This window comes from Seriola aureovittata, chromosome 15 (assembly GCF_021018895.1).
Source record: "Seriola aureovittata isolate HTS-2021-v1 ecotype China chromosome 15, ASM2101889v1, whole genome shotgun sequence".
NCBI lineage: Eukaryota > Metazoa > Chordata > Actinopteri > Carangiformes > Carangidae > Seriola > Seriola aureovittata.
In genome coordinates, this window is record NC_079378.1 from 24309732 (window position 1) to 24329372 (window position 19641).

At 41.0% G+C, this 19641-nt stretch overlaps 1 protein-coding gene across 2 annotated transcripts; it reads right to left on the reverse strand.

The window, feature by feature from the left end:
• Nucleotides 1–273: 273 nt before the first annotated feature.
• Nucleotides 274–18640, reverse strand: esrra (estrogen-related receptor alpha). 2 transcript variants are annotated; one of them, XM_056397189.1, is made up of 8 exons: nt 18356–18640; nt 16520–16621; nt 8700–9083; nt 7493–7609; nt 7237–7350; nt 6305–6472; nt 5180–5449; nt 274–3619 (listed from the first exon to the last, which is right to left on the reverse strand). In XM_056397189.1, exons 3-8 carry the CDS (start codon nt 9076–9078, stop codon nt 3366–3368), a joined length of 1302 nt encoding a protein of 433 aa, XP_056253164.1. In that variant the 5' UTR covers nt 9079–9083; nt 16520–16621; nt 18356–18640; the 3' UTR covers nt 274–3365. The 2 variants fall into 2 exon arrangements, with proteins under 2 accessions (XP_056253164.1, XP_056253166.1); XM_056397191.1 differs by lacking the exons at nt 16520–16621; nt 18356–18640 and adding an exon at nt 15007–15162.
• Between the last annotated feature and the right edge of the window lie 1001 nt (nt 18641–19641).

Consider the following 19641-nt stretch of genomic DNA (forward strand, 5'->3'; position numbering starts at 1 on the left):
GTTTCACAAAACTGACACCTGCAGACAAAGGTGATGGTACACAAACACACAGAGGCAAACTGTTTATACAGTCAGCTACTATCATCTTTCATTTCTCCTGCTCAGTAACCGCTGTGAAGTCTGCTCAGTGTTTAGGTTTAGCACAACCTTTCATGGACCGTCCCTCATCCTCAGTGTCCAAACCTGCAGAAATAACTACCTGCATCTAATACAAAAGCACACACACACACACAAATACACAAACATCCACAGGGAGAGATGAGACCAGTGATATGCGGTGGTGGTGGTGTGTCCGTTTTATTACACAACACAAAGCACCTACAATAATCCACTCCCTGTTGCATCAGACAGTGGAAGATCTCACTTTTTTCACAGTGATTTTTATGTGGACATGTTTAGACAAGGACATGAAACTTTTTTTTATCTAAATGGGAAAAAATAGCCTACACACAGAAATTCACAGCCAATATCACACACAAAAATAAAGCAGTGTCAACAAACAACAGTAAATTGAGTAAAAAATAGAATTTAATCATTTAAATAGTCTTTCAAAATACAAACATTGATTTGAACCTCTAAATAATATAACGTTTAGTAGCTATTCTTCATTATAACTGGCAATGTTAAATGTACACTGTGGCTATACAAGGAAATGTGTGAGGTTTGGTAATTTATTGTATTGCTCATTTATATTAATGCACACATATTTAATAGAAACTACAAATGACTGTATAATTTTAAGTGACACTGCAAATGACCCTGCCTTCACCCTAACCCACCGTACCTAAAACATCTGTATGCTAATGAAAAGATTTACCTTTATGTAAATGACAAAGTTTTAAAAGCTGTAGTGCGTCCCAGGCATCTATATTTATTTGTTTGCTTCAGAAATCTGATCACTATTCAAGAAATTAGGTTAGTAAACAAATCAGAGCAAAAAAATGTCTTAGATGACATGAACGTGTGAGCTGTAACCTAAGAAAACAAAACCAAACAGGTGAATCAGAGTCACATTTTTCCAGATACATCAATCCCTGCTCCACAGTGCAACACCTGTGTGTTACAAGATGAACCGTTTTCAATTTGAACTGGCCTCCAGAGTTTCCAAGCTCCACCATTAATCCTGTGAAACCATATCAACTGCAGGCTTGCCCCCCAGTGTGAGATACTTTGTACCATGGAGCCTCGTCTTATAAAGCATGATTAATGAGCCGTATACACCTTAGAGCAATGAAAACAAAGAAAAGGATCTCAGCCGTTCGCACAACTGCGGGACATTCAACACACCTAATATTCAAATTTAAACTCGACATGTCAAAAGATCAAGAATTACATGCGTCTCCACAGTTATTTGGCCATCTGGCTCGCCCTGCCTCCTGAGGTAGCCCTCTGTAGCCTCACCATGCAGCTGCATCTATAGAGCCATGTAAATTGATCCCTAAATGACAATCAGCTTCAGAAAACACACAACTGCGTACATTAACAAAAAAAAAAAAATTAGCATTCAGAATATCATGAATGGAAGCTTCATTCCAATACCAAACCCACAACAGTGCGTCACAATGTAAATAAAATACCCTTAAATCCTAGAAGGAAGATGTATGAAAAAGGAGTTTCAAGTCTTTACAAATTTCAGTACACTGTGAGCTGCACAAATATAATTGTAATGGGGAATTTGTATCACATTTGCTGGCTTTGTTATCTTCCTCCATAAATTGCATGTTTGTGTTTATTTAAATGGAACTGTACATGGCTAAAAGGTTAATGGCCCCTTTGGCCAATAACGATTATTTTTAGGGATCTGATTCTGACATCAGACACTGTAGCTTTGCATTGCACGTAAAGCTTATTATAATGATCGTTTATAGTGTAAGTATACAAACCTGCTGAACAATGAGTAGGACTTTCAGGATGTTGTCAGACAAGGTTTCAACATCCAAAGGGAAGATGTTGCATATGTTGCATTTCTCGTTGCCCTGAGCCCTTCACGGGCACTTACAAGTTAAAGTTCAACAGATGTACGTACACAGAGGAGGGACGTTGCATTGAAGCAAGTGAGATCTTTTATGCAGCGCTCTTCACTACTGCAGAAAATGCAGCAAAATCTCATCATAAACCTATCAATCATACATACGGGTTAGTGTTATACATTAAAGCCCACAAATAAACCGGATCAAATAGGTCAGACCGTTACAGCTGCTGGAGACAAAAAGTAGTGGTTAGATCTAGAGGAGAACAGCATTAAAAAAGCAGATGAGGCAAATGCGTTTCTTTTCTAACCACTGATGTTGCCACACTGGCTTTAATGTCAGAGCTGTGTTCTTCCCTGATCTCAGCGTAGCTCATTGGTTTCAACTGCACATGTACGCACACACTTGCTTGTATGGAAGCCAGTTCTGTGTGCCAGTAGGATTTACATACAACACTGAATATATTACCTTCCAACAAGGGCATCTTATGAGTGCACAACTCCTGGACTTCAAATCAATTGCACAACCTTTCTATAAAGAATCCTGCAACTGCTGTGTACACCAGTGGTTCCCAATTCCAGTATTTAACCCCAAAAAGTGCTGCTGGTTTCCTCTCCTGCCAGGTTTCTAGATCTACTCACCTGGACTCCCCAACCCAAACCAGGCTCGTCTAGAAGCTTGAATTAAAACAGAAATCAGCACCTGGGGTCCCGAGACTGGAGAACTACTGATCTACACACACAATTAGATGTCTCACCATTTTATCCATATTTTAAATGTGACAGACAATAATCGAGTCATTATATTGCTTTTAACATATTGCAAGTAATTCCTATGAATTTGCCTACAACGGCACACTAAACTATAGTGAATACTAGCACTCCATGTGCATGTTGATCTGACCGTGTACTGGACCCTCAAGTCTTTCACCGGATATTTTATAATGGCTTTCATAAGTAGATGTTGCATTATTTTTAAAAAGTTCAAGAGCCACATGACTGCAGTCTGTTCTTGGGTACCTAAAAGTTGTTCTTCAGTGGTTATGCAACTGCAGATTGATGCTGTGATGGAACACACCATGAAAATAGTTGAAACTGAGAAGTTTTCTGGCATTCATGTTAAATGTTTTCACTCGTGGATCTTGGAGCCTTTAACTGAAGTTTGGCAGTTTACATCTTACTGTAAGCTTTCCCGCTTAGAGACAATACATGAGGTTTTTCTTTAGTCATATTCTTTTTCTTTCTTCATGTAGCCTAAAGGGTAAAAGGACCATTTTCCTCATTATTAAATCTATAACAAAAACTTTCCTTTCTCATGAGCCACTCATCCACTGTTGAAGCCGAGATCTCTATTGGGTCTTTCTCTGCAGCCTCTTTACTCCTGCTGCTCTCTGCACTAGGGAGAGTCCATCATGGCTTCCAGCATCTCCAGGAATAGTTTGTGCATTGGGACACCTCCACGGGTCTTGATGCTGTAAAAGGTGGTAAGAGCACGACCAGCAGTCTGTCGGAGGAGAGGCAATGTTAAAAGGAGGCGTCCCGCCCGCTGGGGGTCGTCTGGGCGCCGCTGACACTCCAGCTCCAGCAGGGCCTGGTGGAGGAGGTCCCGCAGCTTTTGCACAGCCTCCATGTCCTCGATGTAAACGGAGTCTGACAGAAGAGCAGGGAGCACATGGTAAGGCAGGGTGTAGGGTTCAGATTTTCTTGGCTTTTGCCACAGAAACATGTTGCCCAGTAACTTACCACAAATACAAACTAATGACAGCCTTTATTTACAGAACAAACAGTGGATCTGTAGCACGAGCAGGACGTGCTAGATGATCTGCTGTTGACAGTAATCTTGAGAGGCTCTCTGAGGGATGTCTACGTAAAGGTTATGAGTGAGGTAAACTTCCCACAACCAGTGGACTCATTTCTATTCTGCTCTGTATGTTTCTGCCTTCGTAGATCTGCCTGCTAGAAGAGTAGAACACCATTAGAAATTTTTATTTTTATTGCTGGTCGATTTCTATTTTGCCCCAGAACTGAAAAAAGCCTTCACTCCACCTGCACAGGTAATAGTCATTCTCCTGTTGTCAAGGACCTTTGGCTGCTGACGTGCACATAATCCCATCAGGCTAAAAACCTGGAAAACAGCCACTGTCTGCCTGCCCCCCCCCAAACACACACACACACACACACACACACACACACACACACACACACACACACACACAGCTAATCTACTGTTTCTGTTGCTACCAATGTCACACTGACTAATTGATTAAACAACTGACATATGCCACAACATACACACACGCAATCTCACACTTTCAGACTGAACTAAGAATAATAATAATAATAATAATAATGATAATAATACATTTTTGCACCAAACAAATAATGGGTGTGCTACTATGATTAAAACAGGGAAAAATACACTTAGTTATCACCTAGCTAAAACTAACAACAACCCTGCAGTAAATCCTATTTTTCCGAAGTGTCACTTTGTTAGAACGGTTCCGTTTTCGTTTCAAAGTGATGTTGACTCCACTTTCTGGTCATTTTGGCGGCTGTGGTTTGTGGCTCTGTTGAATCATATTGTGTTACACTGAGATCAAATCAGGAATCTTAAACTAAATATTAGAAACAGTTGTCAGTGTAAGACAATGTAGTTCAACAGCACCAGAGACTGCAGCCTCCAAAATGATAATACAGATGAGCGACAAAAATCTTCTCTACAACAGTTTCAAACAGAACTGAGGATTCTCACGTTAATGAATGTAGAATTTATTGAAGGCTGTTAATATCAGTCTGCATTAGTTTCAGCTAATAAACTACCTAATAATGTACCTGAATGTAGTTTTTGTTGCACACCATGAGAATTACGCTTAATTACGTGCACGGTTTCCCTTAAGAAATTGGTTAGTGGAGGTGGTGAGCACTCAGCTGTATAAAGTCTAATATTCAATTTCAGAACAATTCTTCCTCTGACATTAGCAGAGACACTTAATTTGAGGTTAGATGGGGTGACTCCATTTAGAAAGAATGCAAGAAACACTGCTTTGTTAAGTAATGCCACTAGAGAACTTGTTGTTTCAGTTTGCTCTACTCATGACTACTGATATGAAATGTGCAACATACAGCACAGAGAAGTAAATACTGGCTTGTGAAAATACTGATAATAATCTATATGTCTGTATGACTGTTCAGCTGCAGGAGAGAAAGTACCTGAGTTAGTGAGTGCGATGGCTTTTAGCATGACAAATTCCTCCCGGTCCACGTTTAGTGCACGGAAACGGCGAGCAAGTTGACTAATTGCTGCATTTAGCTCTGTCAGTCCTGCAACACGTGACATCTCCTCGTCAAGGACAAAATCCTCCGCAAACACCACCTCGTCCTCACAGCCGAGCGAGCGGTACGCTACACCCAGCACCAGCACCTCCAGCCACACTGACTGCAGCACAGACATCTGGTCTGCGAGGGACAGCGACAGAAAGCCTGCGGGGGAACAGACACAGAGAGAGAGAGAGAGAGAGAGAGAAGAATTTAAATGCAGAGGAGGCAAACATGTTTCTGGTGTCAGGTGACGCAGCAAACACAGAACCCATGTCTCTATAGTGGCCAGATAATGGGCTTCATACTGTTGGCAGCTGGTGACCCAGCTCTAGCTTTTAATTCAGTTAGCAGAGGTTCAGTGTCTCCTTCCTCACACACCACATACCAGTCGTAACCTTGTGCAGAGGTCCACAGGTGTGAATGAGCCTGATAACACTAAAAATGTCACGATCTCTATCTGCTTTTAAAAAGAACAGCAGCTGCAACTAAGATATGTTTAAACTTGCCCGAACCCTGAAGTGCTGGGGTCTTCACAACTGGCTATTCTGCTGAGCTACTATTTTTACTCTTATTTTTAATTGCCATTCATTGCTGATTGTGTATCTTGCCTATCAAATTGATATATGGGCTGATGGGACAGATGTTTTGTACCATTTTAGGTTTTAGGGTTTAGATATTTTGTGGCTGTATCTTGTACATGCAGTGACCGGGCTATTATCATGTTTGTATACCTGTACTCTATTATTATTTCTGATTTGTGTGAAATAAATTAAATGAACTGTTCATTTCAACATAAAAACCATCAGTTAATTCATTTCATTTGTTTGGACTATATGTTTTGTTCCAGAGACTTCATTGTACTTATCAGTTACACAGTTCATCCATCAGAGTCAGGGGCCAGTTATAATGATCATCATCATAAACGTAGTGTAAAAAATAAATTGAAAAGTCAGAGTCTGAGTGATAGTGTCTGTCATTACCTCTCCTCTCCTCGTGTCTCCTCAGTGAATCTCTTACCTGGAATGTGTTTGGCCCAGCCAATGATGACAACCAGCTCACGGTCAGCAAGGTCACAGAGGGTGGTGAGCGTCCGCTGGGCTGTGTCAGGCTGCAGAGGGTCGGGCATGGCAAATAATTTTTCTGGCTCTGCCACTAGGAGGTGGGACACAATGATGTTGGAGGAACCTGTGTCGCAAAATGGACACAAAACAACAAATTAATATGATGCACAAATGAAAACTGCAGTTTGTCACGGACACATTGATCCCAAAATATCAACTCGTCATTTTCTAAACTAATAAACTAAATTTTGCTTAATGCAACATGCTGATCTGCACATGTTTTATACAAAAAAAAATCTCCTTTGTCAGATTTATGTGAATCATGAGCTCCAAGTTAGGTCATCTAAATTTATGCAAATAGGCACAGGTTAAATTCTTCACTCTTGTATTGCTGACTGAAGAGTGAGGAAATCTGTGTATAATTCTTCGGCAGCAGAGGGCGCTGTTTTCTAATCAATTCCTCTGTGTGGACAGCTCACGGTGAAGCTTCCCATAATATCTCACATGTTCTGAGCAGCTCTCTCTCTCTACCTCTGAATCAGCGAAGGGATGACCTCCAGATAAACTGACCACCCAACACTTTGATGTGTCTGTTCTTACTGTGTTTTTAACTGACTAAACGTAGCTGCTTTTTTCTTCATACGTGTAGTTTGCCAGCAGAGAATTGATCAGTAGCCGGTTATCCATTGCCTAGCGGCAGCAGGACGTCTCTCGCCACAAATAAAAGCAAAACTCTTTCCCATTAATCAGCACCGAGTGTCAGATACAGTGAATGAGTGAGCTGGCTGCACTTTACAGAGTTGCTACAGAAACGTGGCACCTACAGTCTTGTAGTTTGGGCTGATAGTTACCATTGAACTAATGGCAGGACATGAATATAAATCACACCTTTTTCACTCTCCTTTGTCAGAGGTAGAGGGGCATTCTGGTATGTTGCATTCTCCACCTCTGGGCGCCTTTTGTACTTCTGTCTTCCACCTCGGACCCTGTCGAGACGAACCCCTACATGGTGAAACATCAAGTATTTGTGAGTTGTGGAGGGAAAACAGAGTGAACATACCAGATTTAAAAGATCAGCACAGTGACTCTTCAGATGTAACATCACAGGCTGGCTACACAGCGTCTGCACAACATAAACACTCACCCTCTTTCAGCATGCCTACTTTGAGGCACTTGGTGAAGCGGCATGCCTGGCAAGCCTTTCTGCGCCTTTTGGTGATCTCACACTCGTTTGAAGCTGGACAGCTGTATTCAATGTTACCTTTATGGAGAAAGAGTCAATTTACAGTTAAGAGAATGATTAAGAAATATGAAGATGAATAAACATATGAGATGAGTGAAAACCACCTCCATCAATGTCTTAATCTCTCTCTGATATTTTAATCTATCTACCCACAACAGAAGCCACACAAGCTAACCTCCCCACCACCTACCAACATACATACAGTGACTGCCTAGGGGTCATGGTTTTAGTTCAAACCAGATGGAGTGGTTGTAGTGACAGTGTACTGAGGCACGGGTCCACTCCTTCCTCAGACTCTTTAACCACTATAGTGACGAGGGACTGTTCCAGATTACAGCTGATGAAGGAATATTTTGCCAGATTTATTAAACCTGATCAATTTACAAAAACTCTCATTAGTTATTACTGCATTATTACATGAGTACTCAGCATTCAAACCAAAGTACCATTTTGTGACTGTATGTTGCACAATTGCGATGGTATCACTGTGACAATTTGTCCACAGACATATCAACAACTGCCAAATCACTCAACACCTCCGTGGTACTTCCTGCCACAGTAGACCACATTTGATGGCGCACACACACACACACACACACACACACACACACACACACACACACACACACACACACACACACACACACACACACACACACACACAGATTTACGAGGTGAAATACCAGTCCCACTGTTGTGGCTGGTAAAAATACATTTAATTTGTTCTCTCAACTTCCCACATTTAACTAGTTAAACTGCCTGTTCTCCTCTGTTTGAAGGTAAAGGAAACGCTTTGTGGAATACTAGAATAAAATATATAAATATATTGAACAAACTAAGCAGATAAGTTTCTTCCAAATCTTCTGAACTATATTTTGCTGTTTTGTTTTTTCAAAAGAATGAGGAAAAATCTCCCCACACTAGTTTTACACTCATTGTTTTAAAGAAGAAGAAGCTATCAGAGTCACACAGGAGGTCACAGTCAGTCACAATTAACATGATTAAATATTCCAAATGTAAATACCATCAATCTGTTTGATTACAGAAGGTGTCAGGGGAAAATATGACCTGTATACTGGTTGTTCTGCTTTTCAAACACAACACACACCTTGGATGGTTCTCTTGAAGAACGCCTTGCAGGCCTCACATGACGCCACGCCATAGTGGTAACCTGAGGCCACATCTCCACACACTAAGCAGAGCCTTTTGGGCAGCGTGCTCAGGGCGTACTTGCATCGCCCTGCTCCATTTCCAGTGGAGCCCTCCTCCGCCCCATCACCACCTTCGTCTTTGAAGTGGCAGCGCAGAGCTGGTGTGTAGAGTGGTGGAGAGTAACGTTTAGTGCCGTCTCCTCTGGTTCCTCCACCTCCACTCTGAGAGGAGTCTGAGGAGGCCCCACCAGGGCTGGTCCGACCTCCCCCACCTCCCTCTGGACTGCTTGGTTCTGCCTTTATGTAGACGTCTGACCGGCGCTCCCTGGAAGACATGATGCCTACAGGGGAAACATTAAAAACAAAGAAAGGTCAAGTGAATACAGGCACACAAGCTCACATCTTTGTCTCTTAAACCATCTTCATGCCACCAGAAGAAAATGGCCGACTGAATTTTGACTCAGTCTGATATTCTCTATTGTTTATCTTCTTTGACATCATTTGGATAACGACATATAAACCGTAAAAAAAACAATGCCCTGAAACACAACTTAAAATAACCACACTCTCACTCACACACACACACACACACACACACACACACACACACAACCACCCTGGTGGAGGGATACAAGTAAAGAAAAGAAGTTCTTCTTCACCATGTGTCAAGAACTCAAAGGTTCATAGCAGTAAGTATCAAACAAAGAAAGAAAGGAAATACAGTAACAATATATATAAATAAATACAGTTAAATTGAGTTCAGATATTGAGTATATTGAGTCTCGTTTTTAAGTTGAAATAAATCTTCATAATCAAAATCTACTTAATTCACTTGTTTGTTTGTGCCAGATTTTTTTTCCTCTTTGGCATCTTACGACTGAAAGAGGGGGTGGAAAAGTGCCAGTGGTGCCCCATCATAGGCAACAGGACCCACTGGCCCAGCCGACCCTACAGACCCCAGAACCAGTCTCCAAGTGTTTACACCAAGCTTTACTGTTTATACCTTTTGAGTGGATTTGAGTGTAAACACAGGAATCAAAAGGAAACAGGAAACAAAAAAATCTCCACTTGAACTGTAAATGTTATTTCATCCAGATAGCCTGGTTACTTCACATTAAAAGTGTGGTCATTTTTCTTTCCTGAAAGCATGGACTGAAAAGCACTCAAATTTTTGTATTAACATCACAAAGGGCCCTCTTGTTCCCTCTCTGTTCTTTAGCAGAACTTAGTCCCTGTGTTGTTTTGTGCTATTTTTTCCTCAGCTAGTCTTTTCAATCCATCAAAAAACACCTTAGATTCACCAAACCAGGACCCTTCATGCCTAAAATAAAACTATAGAGTACTTGAATCAACGCCGCAGTGTGAAGTCTTTGTCTGTGACATTTCTACACATTAAAATAGCCAAGGTGACCAGATGGAGGTTGCTGTGCTCATAAGCAGTGCCTGCGCTTCCCTATTCAGACACATAACTTACGTTTGAGTGAGGCAGTGCTGCAGCGAACTGCATGCCTGCCAACTTCACATAGCTGCTGTACTTCTCAGTTTAACTACAGAAACTACGGCGGCTGACCGCAGACACACAACACCCCCAAACAAAACAATCAGTAAATATTGCTTCTGATGAAAATGAAAATAATGTTTGGTTGTTGTTATTTATATTATCGATTAATCTGCTGCAATTTCTTTTATTAAAGCATTATAGAATAAACTTAAAGAATAACATAAAGAACAATTAAAGAATATCTAAAGAATAAACAGAATAATTTAATTATTTTTGATTTTAAAAATTGTCAAACAACGCGCATCACAACTTCACAGAGCTGAACATAACGTCTTAAATTACATTTTCTTTCCACCAAAAGTCCAAATACTTCAAAATTACTTTTAGAAATTAAGAAAATGACTTTTAAACACTGATGACTTAACACTCTGAGAGGATGGCATCTGAAAATAATTTGCAGGGTTTTACTATTTTTTGAAAAATAACTGAAATTACTAATTGATTATCAAAGTCGGCTCATGGAGTATTGTAGCCATAACGTCTTAAGAGAAAAAAAAAACTTTCCGCACTGCAGAGGGCAGCAGGCTTCTACCACTATCCCATCACCTCAACAGACATTTTTCATTTAATTTCTCAATTCAATTTTCTCGACTGAGAATACAGAGGAGCTATTTGTAAGTTGTCTCCAGTGATGGAAAGCAACCCTTTTGTTTTGCTTCTATTTTCTTGTACTGAAGTTAGCATGCTAACCAGCTAGCCGGAGCCTGTTGGCACGTCTTGTCACTTTCCAATACAGAGTCACTGTAGCGTCCAATTTGTCCTGGATAACTAGCTGCTCAGAGGACGTATTATAATTTCCTGTAAACGCCATGATGGCTGAAGTTCTTGGCAAGACTGGGAAGTTAAAATCTGTTAATGGTAATGTTAGCTATGTAGCAATAGCAAAACTTGCAAATACCACCTTTAAATCAAACTGCAGCAGAACGACACAGAAAGGCTTTAATCACTTTGAATTTGTTCTAAATGCTGCTAAAAGTAAAACTCCTTCTGTCAAAAAAAACATGACGACAGTTGAGTGTTCCACCACCTCCACGACCAAATGTAAACCCAGAGAGTAATGTATGGTAAGATCAGCATGAGTAATTATGTTTCATGCTTTTAAGTTGTTACTTAGCTTCCAGTAACTTAGTTGTAATGCCAAATGTCTGGAGCCTTAATGTCAATCATACACTGTGTCCATTTTATATAAGACAATTAGCCTAAGACAGGGGTCGGCAACCTGCGGCTCCGGAGCCGCATGCGGCTCTTTCATCCTTATCCTTATCTGTGTTAGTTCTTTTTTTTAGATTTTAGTTCTAAATTGGAAGATTATTGTGATCTTGAAATATTAAAATAAAATTATATTTTATCATTTTTCATCGCTCAAAATAAACGTCACACTCGGGGAAGCCGGTATACCCGCCGAAACGCCGTCCATTTGTCGAGACTTTCAACCCTTCCTGTCGATCTTCGGATCCACATATGTATGTGAGCAGCTATTCTCCACTATGATTCATGGGATGAAAGAGCCGCATGCGGCTCCGGAGCCGCGGGTTGCCGACCCCTGGCCTAAGAGCAGCCTGACCTCTTTGACACAGGAGGTTTCCTGCAATAAAGCAACTGAACAGGCGGGTGGGTGAATGTTTGTGTGAGCAAAGTGACCACGAATGTCCCTGCCAAAACCAGGGAAATTAATTCAGACTCTTCTGTAGGTGTACCACTCCTGTAATTAATGAGTAGCCATGTTTCATTATACTGTCTGAAGCGGACATTGTTGTCTGGTGTTAGAGACGCAGCCTGACTTTATCAGCAGCTCTTCAGGGATCGGAAAAATGGGTGAAAAGTGAAAAGGGGGATCAGCGGGGCAAGAGTGTGAATACCATGTGTGGTGTCTGTCTCTGGGCTTCAAGTCATCAGTGGAGACATTAATGCAGGGCCTTACTTGAACGACTGGGCTCTTGTTCCAGCTTAATAGATCACTGCGTGAGGACGATGAGATGGGATCTCTGCAGCCTAAAGAGCTTCAATCCAGTTAAGACCTGAAAGTGACTTGTGATTTTCTCCTGCATACATACTGCCAGTCTACTGCAATAACCAACCGCTTTCTTTCTTTGGCTGGAGCCGCAACAGTTCAGTGCTACATCCCCAAATGTCCGTGAGTGAGTGAGTGAGTGAGTGAGTGAGTGAGTGAGTGAGTGAGTGAGTGAGTGAGTGAGTGAGTGAGTGACACCATTGGTTGGCTGACCCTTTAACAACGTTTTTCAAAATAGACATATCTAGTGACTTTTTGGTCAAACATTTGCCATTTTCGAAGAAAGATAATCTGCCCCACGAGCGAGAGGGACACCTCTCTGTGCGTCTACTGTTCAGTGAGTAGCAGAGAGGCAGTTTATTACCCATGCTCCGCCCACATGACTACATTTTCTTTTTAAAACAGCGTTTTCCAACAAAAACGATCTCCATCCAGACTATCACACCTGAAAACACATACATACATGACCAGTCATATATACTGGGCATGTGTGAACCAGTGTAAACAGGAAGCAGATTGTCTACTCTGCAGATGATTGGTTGCAAAAAACACAATGAACGAGGAACAGAAAAGACAGTTGTAGCAAATGGAGAATGTAACTAAACTAGCAAAGACAACAAGGTCAGCAACAATTCATTATCATATTGCATTCACCGCTGGTAGTCCAGGCTGATGAGAGCCAATCAGGAGACACCGTGGATGTGACGTCATCATTTCCAAAGGTCTCAGTTTACACCCGTCCAAACTACAACACAACCCCAGACCCTCCGTCTGGTGCTAGGTCCAAACGACTATGTTTTTCTGTGCGCCGTGTGAGAGACAAATTAAGACAGATATTCTGACGCTTCTAACTTCCTCCTTCCTAACTAACTTCCGAGTGATCATAAATATAGCCGAAATTTTGTCAGAGGACATCACGGTTATAAAATCAGGATTTGGAAGTGACCGCTGGTTAACATGTTGTCTTAATGTGCAGTGTTTCAGTCACTGTTACATACTTGTTCTGTAGTCATGACAACAGAAACACAAAAAATACGTTAATAAGACCAGCTGTATTAAAATACTGTATGAAAGCACAGAGAGAAGAGAAACCAGCGGACACTACGCAGGATGTAAATATGACGCAATGATGTCGTAAATATACTAATTAGCATATTACTTCATCTAGCAACATTTCAAGCAGCTTTAGCTACTTTCCATTGAGAGTCATTGTTTACAACAGTTTTCACCTACGTCCTCAACACACTCCAGCCATATACAGTACTAGGCTTTGATCTAGTCTTGAGATTCATCAGTTGGGCTGATAAACCAGTTACAGCCGATATAAGTGTTGCAATAGTTAAAATGCCTTGCTCCCTGCTCCAGTCCCTCGCCCAGCCCACAATGACTACATTACATGCATGTATGCTCAGTACACACTGGTTTTTCTGCCCTAATTAAATAAACCAATGGGTGTTTGGAATAATTAATAAAAGACTCTTATTTTGTTTACTTTATGGTGTATATAGAGATATTATTAAATTGCTGTATTTGGGGGGATTAATTGAACAATGTGGAGAGATTTTCTCCTTTATTTACTCTGACTACAAAACTATCAGTCAACTGTCTGTGTAAGCGTGCACTCTTAACATGTGCTGTATGCTGTTTATTAATGTCAGTTTGCTGAATTATTAATACGTTTTATATATATATATATATATATATATATATGTGTGTGTGTGTATGCATGTTACCCATTTACTCACAAGAGACATGACTAAGAAAAACGTGAAAAACATCCCAATTACCAATGAGGCGCTGTCTTTGAACTTAGAGGCAATCAAAGCTGTTCAATACAAACAGGGTTCAGCCCACTGAGAAAAAAACAACAGGCTCTCAATGCTTTTACACTGAGCTTTACACATACACAGTGCAATATGCAATAAAGAGAACTATGGTTGTAGATAAAGACTTTCTTATGTGACATCCTGGGTTCAAGACACTCAGCGAGGAATATAATACTTGCTGCAGATATCATTAATTGCAAACCCAGAATGGCTTTATGAAATGTATTGCTACAGCTGATAACCCAGTCCTATAGTGGCTGGTAGTCATATACTTTCTTTGGAGTTTGCCCCCTCTGGACTTGATTGTAACACTCTTTGGCAAGCAGCAAAGGGGGGGTCACAGTAACCTGTTTAAAGTTTAGCTTACTGGGACTGAGTTTACAAGCTCAGTGAATGTCTGAGCCAGTGCCATCAGGAATAATAATACATGAAGCCAGATAATCATCACTTTAAGACCAGCTATGATCCCTGAATGTCCCATGTGCACCGCTGGTCAGCTCGACATCTGCTCTGACTGAGAGAATAAAACGTTGAAACACATAGAGGATAGCTTTGAGGCTGCTGGTTCGTTTGGTTAAAGCAGATTAAAGTTTGTGTTAAACCCGGTGAGACTGGTGTAGATGTTTGGTTTCCTCTTTAACTCACCATAGAAACGTGTCGTGTGTACTTTAAACTGATGTAGCAGCATGTTTGGAGTAGCGTTAGCATTAGCATCAACGACGAACACATTATGATAACTGTAGCTTAGCCCTGCCATTAGCTAACTAAGCTAGCAGTGGCTAGCGTTAATCCTGCCTGACCAGCTCTCTCCTCCTGGGGCCGAGGGTTATTTTTGTCACTCTATCCGGGGCTCGGCTGCATCTTACCTGGTAGCGGTGACTAGTACAGCACTCGAGTCTCTCCGCGGAGTGAAAACATGGCACAGATCTGACAGAAAATCAGTTTCCAGGCTGCCAGCGCCCGCTAGCTCGTGTTGGCTGTGTGTTGAGATGGGCCGGGCTACAGTCGGCTTTCCCTAACAGCTGCTAAATGATACAGGATGGACACTGTGGCTAAAACATATTAGTGCAAGGAGCACTCTGCAAGCAGCTTCATTTAACTACCAAATTAACTAGCTGTTAGTGGTTTGAATGAGTACTAACTTTACATTATCTCACACGTAGAAATGAAATATATATATGCTCATATTATGTCTTATGATGGAGGAACATCATAACAGGTATTTGTGTAGTGATACTGGAGAAACATGTTCAGTCCCAATTGTAAACGTGCTCCAGGACTATATTAACCGTGACAGGAATACATTTACTATCCATTAACTAATCAAAAGTATCAACTTTTACCTGACACAATGCAAAAGAGTCCTAATGATGAATGACAAAGTTTGACTCACATGTAACCTGTGAGAAATGTTCATTTCATTGTTGTTTTTGCAAATTATAAAATTGTAGCCACAAATTTTGATTCTGCTCGATCAAAATTGCTGCAGAAAGATTTTATTTTTTCTCCACGCTTCTTCATACAGCATCTCAAAAACCAAGAGCCTCAAAGTTATAGTATCATTGAGCCCTTTGGATAATGTGAATAGCATGTCTGTAACAGAATCATACACGTTATATTCTATCATTAGTCACTTTGTGTGATGATTGATGATTGAAGTGAAATGAGATGCCAATACCTTCAAAATCATTCTTTACTGCTTATGCTGCATTTCTCTGTCCACATCTAATCAGAAGACATTAATAACCCTCTGTGGTCTGAGGGCATTTTCTTGATTTCTACATTACTTCTTAAATTCACTTTTTAAAAGATACTTGCATACGACACAATACCCAAGTGTTTTATATTGCAATTTTCAGAGCACTGTGTAAACAGATAACTTGGCCCAAATGCTGAAAATTTGAAGCCTAGTTTTTGAAATTCTTCAAATATCTTGTGAAAACACAACTTTGCTGCTGTGGATGAATTGTTTTGGTGCTTCAAATGGGTTTGCCAAAGTCTATAGGTTCATAAAAATAGTGCAATATGTGAGTAAAATAGTAGATAGTAGAATAGTAGAGTTGAAGTGTTGTCTGTCACTCTACTTTAACCAAAGTTTAGAGGCTTTAAGTCACATATGATCTCGCAAGAATTTGTAGGAGAAAGTGGAGTCTACAGATTCTCACAACATTTAAACCATATTTCTACGCTCCACTATACATATTAATTATTATCTCTAACATATTTATGGAAACATCGACTTCAGAGGGTTAACATCGGCAGCTAAAAGTTCATTACACCTGGCAACAGAATACAAATAACCCATATAATCCCATTCGAAGCATAGCATAATAACAAAATATTTCATCAGCATAAAAAGGTGAAGTGAGAACACATTACCTGTTTGGTGAGCTGTCGATTGAAGCCTATATATCCCTCACTCCTGGTGGTAGCTTAATGAAGTGCTATTGCTTGGGTTGAAGTCTGCAGTTCTCAGGACACCTGCAAAATAAGTGATAAGAGGTTTTTGAACCTATAGATAAACCAAGATGATTCATTTTCATGTCAACCTCCCATTTGTGATGTTAAAGGTCAAATCCCTATGGGAACATTGTGTCCAGCCTCATAATGACCATGATGTCTGAGAAGTAGCTGTACATATTAGATTATTAAAAAGCTATTAATAATAACAGTACCAATCTCCACATGAAAACCTCTCCATTAAAGATAGTTTTGTTACCTCTGTGGTAAGACGTGTGTACACTAGAAACAATGACTTTTCCTTCCTAAAATACATAACCCACTGTATCTATCCAGATTTCTGCACGCTGCTGGAGTACCCTCCCCCTTACACTGCGTGACACACTCCAAAGGTCACAGCGACAGGAATGCTTGAAGGACAGACAGAGTAAAGCCAACACCTTGTCTCTTACTCAAAGTCATGAGCTGAAGTTTGGTGATAACTCTCTGTAAATAATTAAAGAGGCTGGTTTTATTTATTTTTTTTTAAACATTAAATGAAACATAATTTCAGTTTGCTTTGAAAGTGTAAACATGACTCTGCCTGTGGACATTTAAAAAGTCCACAACATTAAATGTCAAATTGCAGCAAAGGGGACTTCAGTTTATTTCGAGCTCTTTAACCTTGAGCAACAAGACTATAACAAACAAACTGTGATGCTTTCGTCATTTTCTTTGGAAGTGATCAGAACTGACAACTTCATTTTTAAAAGTCACATTTCATAGAAGAAGTTTAATTTAAATTTAAGATGTATATTCAGATAAATAAATCAGCACAAACTGAAATAATTCCCTGTATTAAACGTTATCTCTCTGTGCACACTTTTCCCCCATAAACTAAAAGTCCAATATCAGCACATGAATCAGTCCTTGAGCTTCTTGTAGTTTTGTGAGGGGGCACCAGTGGCCTTTGTCACTGACAATGCATCACACTGACTGTACATAAAACTCAGTTTGAGGGTTTTAAATGCGGCGCACTGTGGAGACGGTGAGAACAGCACCCAGGGGTGACCTTCATAACTGATCTCGGACCGGTGAAAGGTTAATTGCCAAAGTGGATTATGCCTTAAGATCAGTGATCTCAATCCTGGTCCAGCAGGCTCGGTGACTTGCATAGTTCAGTGTGTTAACACAGAAAGAAGAATAACTCGCGCGCGCGCGTGTGTGTGTGTGTGTGTGTGTGTGTGTGTGTGTATGGGGGGTTACATATAAAGTGTGCACAGTTGAAGAAGTGTGTTATTTGCACATGCAAGACTTGTCTTTTAAGTGAGGGCATGCGGAGAAACATACGACGACAATTATCCGCTGCACCCTGTTCAGCCATGTTTCTGCATTCTTCATTTATTCAATAAATGTCCACGCATCATATTTACTAAGACATTTTGTGGGTGTTTTACAGACGACTCCAGCATTACCCGTCACAGAGAGTGTTATAGCGTGTCTTCAACTGCGAGTCAGTCTGGGCTTCGTGTATGATTGAGGTATTAAAGCTGGACAAGAAGCTTGTGCATTACACAGCGTACTAACTATTTATTCAGCAGCTCGTGCCCCCTACCCCCAATAACGTGGCCACGCGAACTTAAAGCTCTGCCAGGCGAATCGTGCATGCACATCAGGCCACCGATAAAGACAGCTGACACCTCCACGGAGCGATTAATAACCGGCTAAACCCGCTGTGAGCTAGGTGTCTGCGGTGTGGGTGAGAGAGGTACTTACTGGGAAATGTAAAACCATCGCAGGGTTGTTTTTATCTGAAGTCAGTCAAGTCTTTGCGGCGGGCAAGTCCACAGTCGGTTTAACCGGTATAATGGCGCTGTCCAAGCCTCGGTGGGTGTCTCACATCGCATCCCTCCGTTACCGTGTCATAAGGTGATGACAACGACCGGCGACACACTGTCTTATCCGCCTGTTCGGTTCCGTAGCCCGCTGTTATAATTTTTCGTCTTCGGCTCTCACAACTGAGGTTGTAGTTGGAAATTAACGTCAAGACTTCAAGAAGGAAAACTGAATATCCGGTAAGGAAAAAAGTTTCACAATAAAACTCTGTCGACTCTCGCAACGCTTGAACTTTTCTCGAGTCAAACGACGTCACAGAGCGAAACGGAGCGTAAGATGGAAGAGTCACCACCTCCTGCTTTAATGTGCCACACACTCCCCCAGAATCATAACAGTACTTAAATCAGTATTTAAACCACCGTTTTCTTTCTTAAAACTCACACTGTATAACTTCCGGCTCCTCCCGAGGTTTCCCTCGCTAACTTGACGCAGCGCAGTGACGTAGGATATCTATCCCGTGCCTTTACTCCTCCCTCTCTCCAATTTGCGTCCGCTGTGTCTCCGTTACGTCCGTACGCACCTTCCACCGGCGTCAGCAGCATTATAATAATGGCCTGCAAGTCGTGAAAAAAAAATATGACCCAGTCTCCGTTAATCCTCATGTAGTCGAGGTACGCTGTATTCATTTATCTGAGGCTGCTTCCAGATCAGTCTTATACAAAGCTGTTGTGTCGTGCAACTCGACAATATGTGCGGGAGCAAACCCTCCCCCACAGAACATGAGATATTATGAAATTCCCATTTGGACTTACTAATACTATATAAATACTTTATTGTACATTTTATCATAGCCGTTCGTCTTGTTGTGGCATTTTAACTTAAAATTTTCCACCATACAACATAAAATTACAGTACATTTTATTCAATAAATTATGACAAAAGCTTTAGGGAAGTGTTGCTGGAGGAACGGCACAGCTCTATGGAAAATATAGTCATGCTGTCGGTCTTGTGACACTGACCCTGCTCACTCCACAGGGCAGCTGCCAAGGAGGAGGAGATCAGGAGATCACTGCAATGGCACGAGAAAGGCAAATAATCAAGGGATTTCAGACCAGCAACCTGCAGCACAGTGTGTCAGACACCTCATCAGACATGTGTCGGAGATCATCAGGCTTCCTTTAACACACAGATAATAACAATTAAATGGGGTTTCTGTCCAACTTTGA

Coding starts and splice junctions, on each gene's coding strand:
- esrra (XM_056397189.1), bottom strand. CDS start 9,078: ATGTCTTCCAGGGAGCGCCGGTCAGACGTCTACATAAAGGCAGAACCA. Junction 7,351..7,492: donor AGTAGGCATGCTGAAAGAGG/GTGAGTGTTTAT, acceptor TTCACCATGTAG/GGGTTCGTCTCGACAGGGTC. Junction 3,620..5,179: donor CATCGCACTCACTAACTCAG/GTACTTTCTCTC, acceptor CTCTTCTGTCAG/ACTCCGTTTACATCGAGGAC.